This window comes from Gymnogyps californianus, chromosome 2 (assembly GCF_018139145.2).
Source record: "Gymnogyps californianus isolate 813 chromosome 2, ASM1813914v2, whole genome shotgun sequence".
Lineage (NCBI taxonomy): Eukaryota > Metazoa > Chordata > Aves > Accipitriformes > Cathartidae > Gymnogyps > Gymnogyps californianus.
Genome location: NC_059472.1, coordinates 66,905,481 through 66,916,504, shown reverse-complemented (window position 1 = coordinate 66,916,504; position 11,024 = coordinate 66,905,481). Strand labels below are relative to the sequence as shown.

The window sequence follows — 11,024 nt, the reverse complement described above, 5'->3', positions numbered from 1 at the left end:
AGCCTTTAGATGGAGAAGCCAAAGCCTGGCAAGAAGACACATTACTTCATCTTGTTGATCTTTTACATTTTTCTGTGTCTATCACCCAGCCTTACAGCAACCAACAGTCAACCACAGATGGGAAAGCAAAAGCTTGTGTCACCAGTAAGCCATCTATTACCTGTACCACAAAAGCATCTTGTATCGTTTGTGTTAGGTGTGACATTCCCATTCTTCCTCTACTCATGTACTGATCATTCTTTCTTTCATGTCTTCATCTTGGCTCTTTCTAATTTTTCTCCTGTGATCTTCTTTCTTTTAAAGAGAAGCTGTATTAAAAGGGTCTATTGTTCAGCCTAAGGACTGTAACTTTTGGTCTCAGAATAAGAATATATATCAAAATGCAAGGCATTGCCCACTTAGTACAGTCTGAAAACATGCATATTTTAAACAATTTTTTTAATATAAAAATAAAACAATCTTTCATGAGCAATGGTATAACTTTCAGGAGTCAAAACTACTCTTATCTCACATTTCATGAGATTCTCCCTGGACTATTTCATACTTTCTCACAGGGCTATCTAGACCTGGATTGTCTCTCTGTTCTTGCTCTCGTCACAGTGCTGAAATTGTCTCCATTTGTCACCTTTTGACACCTTAACATACATGGTTTCAATTTCATAGTTTCAAAGTACTTTCACTTAGAAGCAGTGTGGAAGGAATCCCATCATTGGTTAAGACAAATGTCTTTCCTATTCTTTTTTCTGGATGGCACCTGAACAATTGTCATAACCACTCAGATAACTGACTCATCTTCCAGACCACAGAATGCAACCTCAGAACAAAAACGTCCTCACTCCTGTTTACTTCTTTCTTTTGCCTCTACTGTTATTATACCTTCCAATAGTGTTTCCATTCAGCAGAAAAAAAAAAGTGTCCATAACGATACCCTTCTTTGGAAGACCTGTGCTTCCTTCATACAGCCAATTTATAAGAAAACTGAGTTTGCTGTCAGAAAGATCTGTCTTCAGATTTCAAAAATGGCCTATTTTTTTGATCTTGCAGCAGCTCTGCAAGTTTTTTTTTCTCTGTCATATAAAATAAGTTGTAATACGTCACTCCCATTGCGATTGCTGGTGTTAGCACGTTGAAGGGAGCAACGCATGTACCACAGCGTTAACCACAGTGAATACTGTGGTTGATAATGGCAGTGCTTGCAAAGATGAATCACCAGCAGGGAAAGCAGTTCAAGAAAAAGAAACACCCCCCCAACAAAACCAAAAGAAACTCACTCCACCAGAATGAACATCCAGGGAAGAGATGGGAGTGTAACTGGGAATGTATGTTTTGTAACATACTCTAATTCAAATATGTTGCTCACTGTATGGACTTGCCCTCATGAATCATGATCTGAAAATACTTTATTGAATAATAGGATACTCAGGTTTTTCAATGAAAATTTATGTTTTTGTTCCTTTTTCTCACTGCTTCAAAGGACGGTTGTACACCTTCCTGTAAAACAGCTTTTCACACATCAGAGGTTGTTATGAATCTTCGCAGAGTTCTGTATTTCACGTTCTCTTAACCCTTGCCCCACTAGACTAAATGATTGCTTGGGGAAGGATTATCTTTATTTGTGCTTTCCTACCATCTACTATTCTGGACCCCCAAACTCTGCGGGGACCTTCATGTGAATGCTTTCATACAAATCATGTCCATCACCCCTCACTGACAGCAAAAGCAAGAAACACACCACCGTAACACACAGGACAGAACACAACAGAACACTGCTCCAAGACAGGAATGATTCCCTTGAACTGCTTCCCACCGTCCGTGAAGGAAAATAGGGTGAGTCTTAGTCTTTTCTTCTAGCTAGGGAGAGGTTGAAATACTCAAGCTAGATGCTATGCCATCAAGTATTGCACAGGGAGATAGAGGGAGACTTTGCCAATGGACTGGCTGGCTCACTACATTTTAAGAGCTTTATGAATTGTTAAAAAGCTCTTCCCCTCAGAATGACTCCAGGCGAACAGCACACAGTGCTGGCAGCAGCATGCGACCCTCCTATTTTGGTATTCTACTTGAATACAAGATGAGCCTGAAAAGAAAGGACAAGCACAATGGCTTTTGAGGAAGAAGTCACCTTCTTTCCAACTTCTTAAGGGTCAAGGCTCAAATAACTGTAGGGCCAGTCCACAACCATTCTCTCAATGAGCCAGCCAGCTGGAAAATATTACTGTTCTTCATAAGCAAAGGGCTCAGTTACTACAGTGGTCCTTTTGCTACTTCCTTCATTTTCACATCTTCTATGAAGAATAACTTATGAACTACATTAACTAGAGACAAGTTTTTTTCCTAAGCCCCAGCATAACAATCCAACCAATACCTGTCAATCACCTTTTGTCTCAACAGCAGAGAGCAACTCCAACCCTTGCCTGCATTCGGGAAATGGTAGATAGGAGGAGATAGAAACCAAAATAAACACTATAACCTGATGTTTAAAGCTGTTAAGTTTTCTCAAGACCCAATGTACGAATACCCGGAGTACCTTAAATTTCAAAAGGATGTTAGGGTATTCTGAGAGGGGAAAATATGTTCACATTTTAGAACACTGTGCATGTCTGAGAGTTAAACAAATCAGAACTACCTACAAATGAACAATACAGTTTTCCCCTTTGTGGACTCTACCACTGTTTCCCTAAACATTAAGAGTCAAAGTGTGTTCACTATCAGCGAGGCACCTATCCTGTCACTGTATATTCACATTAAAAAACCCTCTTTCCAGTGCGCATTACTTATAAATGTGCTCAATCAGACTGACTCTCTGCCCCTCGTGTTCTAAGGTGAATTAGGAAAGGGTCTGTTAAAGGATGACACAGGCCATTCTTTTGTGATGGTCTGCAGTTTTCTCTCCCAATACATTTTCTTTTTATTTAGCACTTCCATTTTTATCCTGTGTTCTTCTTCAGCCATCTCACACTCTCTTTCTATTTGCTGTATTTTTGCCACATGAACTTCATTCATTTGGATTAACTGCAGTTGCAAAATTGACATTTGCTGATGATGTTCTTCCTCATGCATCTTTTTCAGAGCACTTTCCTGAGATGCTTTACTTCTGTAGTTCTTATCTGCTGCTATTCTGACATCAGAACACGAAGGCTCAGGTTGGGAGGTACCTTCACATACTGGGAAATGTACCAGCTCTTTCTCTTCATCACAAAGTTCTCTATTTGAGACAACAAATGACTCTGCAAAACATAAGAGGAAAAAGTATTATAGTATTCCCTTCTCCCTCAAGAAACATGAACTTGTGATAATGTAGTTATTGGTGTATGCATCTAAATCTGGTGCTTCTGTACCATAGTACAGGAGCCACTACATAATGCAGTTCTGTTACAGAATACTAAGGGCATAATGGTCTGAACTGAACCACTTTGGGCTCTGTTGATAGACCTCCATGGCTATAATGGGAGCTCAGAATACTGAAGTGAATGTAGACATTTATAAGTGGACACCTAAATTTAGGTGGCTGAGCCTGGAGCTGAACCTTAATGCAGCTGTTTAAGCCAAATCCATATGTGACTTGCAATATTTTTATGAAAGATCCGAGTGTCGGGTGAAGAGCTGTATCAACATGAATATCAAGAGACTGAGGGAATACTAGGAAGAATACTACTTATTCCTTCCTTATCACTACTGTACATGTCGTAAATGCAGTGGTGTATATTTTTCGGAAAAAATTACATTATTCTAACTTTGAGAAGGTTCTACCAATTCTTCTGAAATAAAAGAAACTAAGGGTCTCAAAATACATTCCTTTACAAATCCTGATGACTGATTATGGTAAATACAATTATGAAAGAGACATAGTAAGAATGTTATCTAACAATGTCGTTACTGTTGTCTTTTCAGCAAGGACAGTCTTCTGTGTGCGATCCTAACATAATAAAGTTTGCAAGAAACCACTGTAGCCACCCTCCCTTCTGGTTTTGGATTATTCCTTCCATGTATGCTTGCCAAACAAAGAAGAATGTAGTGCTGAACTTTTTCAGAAAGGCCATTGTCCAATGTGGACTGCAGTGTGAAATATGGCTCTATGTACTCTTTTTAGCTGTTGAAAACAGAGGAGGAAAGACCTACAGGGAACTCTTGCAGCAGACAATTGTGTATCAATTGCGGCTAGTGGCTTTTTTTTTTTTTTTTAATGCTCAGACAACCTTTTCCCAGTAAAACAATAATTTATAAAGGATCAAAATATCCTTGGGACTGTTCTCTGGAAAGCCAGCATGATAGCTACTGTGATGCCTGCCACAAAGCAGCAGATATGTCAAAAACTGATGAAAAAAAATTGAGTAAAACCTCAGTTTAACTCCTGGGGGCCTAGGGCAATACACAGAGTCTTGTAATATCACAGCTCTGAAATTACTTTTCTATAACCAGCAGTCACGGCTAAGTGGAGAGATTTAGACTGCTGAAAGAGAATCACTGGCAAAATCACATACAAAACAATACTACTTGCATCATTACAGTAACATTTATACCTTGACTAGAAGCATCAGGCTGATATTCAGAATCTTCTTCTGGTGGGCTCTGCAAAAAGTACATTTGCTCAGGCATTATGCTGGCAATCTTCTCTTTCCCTATGATGTGAGTATTTATAAGTGGACTAATACTTCTTTTTACCTTCTCCCGCCTTTCATGTGCCATTATCTTTTTTGTCCGTGCCTTGATATTTTCCCAGCATTTCTTTAACTGTTTGAAGTCTCGCAGTGATACACTGGGCTGTGAATTATACTCATGAGCTAGTGCTTGCCAGGTACGTTGTTTCAGAGCAATAGTTCTTGCATCACTTTTTTTACATTCAAGCACATATTTGTATTTTTCAACTAATGCAAGCAGCACACTCTTCTCCACTTCTGAGAAGTATTTAGCAGGCTTTATTATTTCGTTTTGCATTTTCTACTGTGTCTCCAAGAAGCCAAAAATCCTATGAAAACAATGTTGAAAGCAAAAAAACAAACACAAATTAGAACTGGTTACAGTATCAGGAAACTGTGTTTCAGCAAATAACTCCTAAGCATAGCTTCTGATTCTAACACACTTCATTTTCTAGAACAGTTTGTGAGTAATTCTAGAGTATATAATGAAACATTCAGGTAAGATATAGTATAATTATATGCTGTTTTCTATTGCCACTCTAGTGGCTACACAGTTACAGAAGTATACCATAACGAGGAGAAGCTTCTTGTCTTTGTTACAATTTGTTTTGATACAAAATACTCAGTATTCAATCTGGGTTTCCTTTAGTACACAAAAGACCTTGTTCTGCCCTTGCTGACTGTTCATAACTAATTTCTCCCCTCTCTCTACAATATTTCAAAGTTGTATGAGAAATGATAGTAAGAAGTTCTCTTTTTAAAGACTTCCGTCAGTTTGGTTCTCCCCCATGCTCAGCCCTCCTTGACTGACATCCAATAGGTGGCAGGATCCTGACCAGTATTACAATACGGAGAAGAGGCAAGGGTTGCAAGAAGACATGAATTAATTACGAAAACTAACCGCTCTGAAGGTACAGGTCCTTCGCCCTTTACTGCTGACTCTGCGTGTGTAGCACTCTTCCTTACACTTGCACTGCTGGTCACGCTCAAGAGCGAACGACCAGGCTAAAAAGAGTTTTGGCCTCACTTAATACGGCCACTGCCATATACTTATACCATGTTAACGACTGCCTCTCTTCTCAAGTATAGGACTTCTGTAGTCAATAGGAAAAAGGTAGCTGATACCAGCGAATTCTTAGCCATAAAAAAATGAATAAAGCAGTGTTTCCTTGAATTATTAACACACGACTGTGCTGCAAAATGTAGAGTTTTTTTTTATCTTTCCACACTTCTTTCCCCATTCCCTCCCACTACAACTGTGTAGCCCCAATTACTTTTACATTTTGGGCAGAAACTTCTGGATAATTAAGTAGAAAAAGGAGGAGGAATGCTGTCTTAGCTCATGTTTCTTCTGGTTTTAATCATAAAACTCAGAAATGGAACATATGTAATAAGATAATTGGTTCATATTCCTAACAGTCTAGGACTCTCCTAAAATGAATTTTCTAGTATTTTGCCCATTGTTTCCACTACTTCCCTCATAACATTACTTGAAGATGCAATAGATATCACCATCAGAGTTCCTATATTTTCAATATTTTTTTCCTTAACTCGACTGCACTAGCATTCTCTTCATACCATCCTTGTAATTCCTTTCCTCCAAATGTCTTAATACTTACAGTTATTCTTGCCTCTTTCAGTGAAGGTAACTACTTATATTTACAAAGAAAGCTAACAGCCAAGCTAATACCAAAATGAGAACACAACTCCGACATAAGAACAGGAGCTTTCTCACGTAGCCCATAAAATGTGACAAAACCCAGCAAAACAAAGAAGAGGAGTCAAAGAATAGAGGAGGCAGTGGAACAAAGCCTAGAATAGCAAAACTGAAACAAAGTGAATAGAAATAAGTAACAGTCTGAGTTTAAGTTAAGTATGTTAAGTCAGCAGCAGTAGCTAAGTTGTACCCCTACTGAAAAAGAGGCAACAAACACTCAGTTTGTACTTTCTGTCACTGCTCGACTGGGTAATCACCGGGCACGTACTGACTGGACAGCCAGCACCTATGTGGTTCCTGGCTAGTCACAGTTCTGCTGTCTCTTACCAAATGCTGGTGTCAGGAGGACGTGGGAGAGCTGGAGTTTTTGCAGCAGACAGGATTTAGGGAACAAAGGGAAAGATCCATAGGAAACCAGACTTTATTAGTTCGCAGAACAGCTTGTTTATTTTGCAAGAAAGAAAAAGGTGGAAGAAGGAGGAGAGCTGAGTGGCTGAGCTTAAGGAAGACAGTTCCCTGATCCAGCATTTCCTCCATCACACTATATCAAGTTATTTATTACTCTCTGTGAAAACTTAGTCACCCCACATGTTGGTGACAGGAATTCTTAAACACCTATAATCCCTAAGTGTATGTAAACAAACTTGAAAGTATCACATACCAATCATTACAATGTCTAGGTTTAATACACAGAAGAGAACATCTGCTTCAGAAGTTCCTTAAATAAAAAATAAATTTAAAAAAAGTGCAAAAAGTCATGTAATGGACATCCTAGCAAAGAGATACTGAAAACTGGCAACTTTGCTCCATGAAACAGCTCTCAAAACATGTAAAATTAAAGGCACCTATAAAGAAACGGACTCTATGTACTAATCTATTTTACTTACGTACTTATTGTACCATTCCAAACCATTGAGCTGCTTTGGACAGCTGCTGAAATGAAATTCTTGGGACTAAATATTGATGCTTCAACCTGTCTTAGCCTCAGTTTCCCCAAGGAACAGGATGAAAAGCCGTCCCACCAGCAAGTCATAAGGTCCAATAGCTTATGACCCTGAAAAACCAGGATCAGAGACTCCGTGTGATCAGAAATGGCTGATTCTGCCTTCTGCTGATGCATGTAAATCTTATTTCTAGCTTTGAAAAGGTGTGAGAATCTCAGACCAAAAATCATGACATGTTTGTGTGTAGAAAATCCCTTTAATTAGAAAAACAATGGATTTTCAAGAACTTTGGAGACTAAGTTCAAAAAGTTGAACAATGATACCAGGACTTCTGGATTCCATGTGCTAAATATTTAGCTACACAGACTGGCAGAGATCAACTGATATCAGTAAATATTTAAAACATTTCCAAATATGACTTCATATAGATTAACAACTTATGTACTAGGATAAGAGCTCATCTTTCATGGATGAAGCCACAGCAAACCCTTAAGTATCACTTTCATACCACACTATCATTTACTACTATTATTTTTACTGTGGTAGCATCTGAGATCCCCAGTCATAAGCTCAAATACTGTGTATTTAAGAACAGAAGAATACAATATATTTATTAGTCTTCCCTTCCCCTATACACATTCCTAACTACTTTTTCCTACACATACATACTGTACTTGTGTCCCTTCCGTGAAAAAGCCAGGATTATGATCTAGGATGCATAAAAGAACTCTACAACTGGTGAAAGCAGTTTAATGCACTTGCTACACAGAAGAAAAGAGTTCTTGAAGATTCTTTTCAAGCTCTTACATGTTTAGCCTGCTTGCTTCAGTATATTAAAGCTCATTTTCAATTAGGTGAACAGAAAGCACTCTGAGATGTCAGAGAACTTAGAATACTGAGAAGTTGCAGCAAAACACCACCATATATTTATATTCATCGCTTTTTCTTTATGCATATTAATCACCTTCTGGCAGTCCACTGGCTCGTCTGCGGAATATGAGAAAGGACTCTCACAGGCCCAAACAATTTCCATTTCGAGGCTAAAAGATCCTTCCAGGACATATGTCCAGGATATAATTTAGCATGTGGGAATCTGTGCTGAAATGGAAGTAGGTTACTGTGTATAACTCATACAAAAACAGGATTGATTTGGGAATGTGTAGGCACGAGGACAGTTACACAGTAAGTTCTAAGAAACAAAGAATGGAAGGTTTCTTCCACTCTTACAGGTACCCAGGCTCCAAGACATGCAGTAAGGAAATAATACTTTATCCTAAAGATGGGGAGGGAGCCTTTATCAGGGAGTGTAGTGATAGGACAAAGGATTTAAACTGAAAGAGGGTAGATTTAGATTGGATATTAGAAAGAAATTCTTTACTGTGAGGGTGGTGAGACACTGGAACAGGTTGCGCAGAGAAGCTGTGGATGCCCCATCCTTGGAAGTGTTCAAGGCCAGGTTGGATGGGGCTTTGAGCAACCTGGCCTAGTGGAAGGTGTGCCTGCCCATGGCAGGGGGGTTGGAACTAGGTGATCTTTAAGGTCCCTTCCAACCCAAACCATTCTACGATTCTAAATATCTTCTCCTGGCATGGCTCAATTCACAACTTGCCTTAAAACGAATCGATGTCCTAAGTACTTGTCCTCTCATACAAACCTTTATCACTTTAAAATAACAAAAATATCTCTCAGGTCCTCATTTTTACTTTGAAATGTTGTGTGGCATTCTTCTTTTAAAGACTATAAGGGATGTGCTGTGATCTTCTGGAAGAATATCTTAAAAAAAAATTACACAAGTGAAGAAGTGCACATATATTCATAAATATGTATTCTTTTGCTTGTACACACCTAAACATACACCCCAAACTCCAACCAGCTGCAAAGAAGCCCATTTAAAAAAAAAAAAAAAAAAAATCACTTCAGGTTGGCATGTGTGAGCATTTTCAGTCCCTGAAATATTTTTTTAGGCATAACAAAATACAAAGAGAAAGTTATGGTGGAAGACTTAACCCAAAAGTTAAGGTTACACTAACCAAATCCAAAGAAAATAATTTGCTAGGGAACTGTGGTCACTTATGGTGTGAAAATGGGATTCATTTACCAATGCCAACAGGATTACTACCAGAAATAGTTAAGGATTGAAAAAAAGAAAATTTATTTATCCAACTTAAATTGCAGATGAAGCTTTAAGCATAGTCAGTAATTAACAGCATTGGAAATCAATCATAATTCTGTCCTTTTCATCCAGTGTTTGAGGGTGAAAGAAAGGCATGGAAATGCAATGACCCAAACTAGTCACAACAACAGGTTTATATTTCATTTGAATGACAGAACCAGCAGTAAACAGTGTCCTTCTTCCTCAAATGTTAGGTTTTCCTCACTGAGCTTCCATCAGTGTTCCAGGCCTGACCCTGTCTGCCTTGAGACTTGAAATCACTAGGTAATTAGGTGCATATTACAAATATGAATGAGATCTATATGGAAATTGTGTTACATATAATCAGATAAAAAACCCCAATCCTCTTTGGGTGCTTCCTCCCCCCCCCCGCTTTAATACAAATTAATAGTTATCATGGATCATCCAGCAAATGAACAAAATAATCTATTAGTAAAAATTCACAGTACTTTGCCTAAATTTCTCCCGGCAAATTTTATATACGTATACACGCAAATGTATTTTTTAAAAATAGATATATAATATTACATTGTATATACACATACAGAGATATATTTTAAGCGGGTCATCCCGCTACCTATGGAGGACATCCAAAGCAGTTCGTGCAAAGAAAGGTAATGGACGCAGGTTGTTATTTCGAACGATCGTCTGAAATTCATCAAAAATAGGCATAAACAGGAATCCTACCAGACTCTCCTGCACCCGAACTTCTCAAACATTAACTCGAGCTTGTTTTTATTTCCTCGCTAGCTCCTCTTCTGCTTGAACGAGAAAGGAGAGCAGGTCCCGGCTCGACAAAGAAGACCGCTCCACCCAGGGCGGGCATGCAGGCTGCGGCTGAGGCGCGGATTCAGGGACATCTACCGCGGCAGGAAGAACGGCAAACGGTCACGCTGTCACTCAGCGCCCGCGGAGACCGCGCTCTGCGGTGCCGGCGGGGACAACCCCACCCTGCAGCCCCCTGGTTTCTCCCTTCACGTAACAAAGCGCCGCCGAGAGCCGCCGCCGCCGCTGCCGGCTCCCCTCCCCTCTCCTCCTCCCCTCCGCGCTGGGCGGCCGGGCCTGCCTCCCTCACCTCCTCGCCGGCAGGTCGCCGGCACTCCTTCAGCTCCCCGCAAACCCCGCGCTGGATTTCCGCCTCTCCAGAGGAAAGGCAGGGCGGCACCGGCCTCTGCCACGGGAGGGCCGGGCGGCGGAGCCCGCCGTGCCGCGGGGAGGAACGGTCCCGGGGGACCCTGAGCCTTCAGGTGCGGCGGCGCTGCGGGGGTGGGGTGGGGAGGGAGGTGTTCTGGGGAGCGACGTGCAAACACCCAACGGCCGCCAGGATGGGGGTGGGCAGCCTCGCCTGCACCTGACGCGGGCCCGCGGGCGGAGTTCCCGGGCCGCACGTCGCTAGCGCGGCACCCCGCGTCCCCCTCCCGCGCCCCCGGTGCGGAGCGGGGTGGGGATCCCTGGCCCCGCTACTCCGCCCGTCCCGGTGCAGCGGCGGAAGACGCCAGCTCGGGCTTTACCTCCGACAGCGCTCGGCGGTGCGACGCGCGTGTGCGCCAGCG

General features: G+C 41.0%; 1 protein-coding gene across 1 annotated transcript; it reads right to left on the bottom strand.

Annotated features, from left to right (window-relative positions):
* Nucleotides 1-1,360: 1,360 nt before the first annotated feature.
* MSANTD3 (Myb/SANT DNA binding domain containing 3) lies at nt 1,361-10,586 on the bottom strand. Its single transcript, XM_050891946.1, has 4 exons — nt 10,547-10,586; nt 10,159-10,331; nt 4,521-4,966; nt 1,361-3,227 (listed from the first exon to the last, which is right to left on the bottom strand). The coding sequence occupies exons 3-4, from the start codon at nt 4,933-4,935 to the stop codon at nt 2,818-2,820; spliced, it is 825 nt and encodes a 274-aa protein (XP_050747903.1). The 5' UTR covers nt 4,936-4,966; nt 10,159-10,331; nt 10,547-10,586; the 3' UTR covers nt 1,361-2,817.
* Nucleotides 10,587-11,024: the final 438 nt, after the last annotated feature.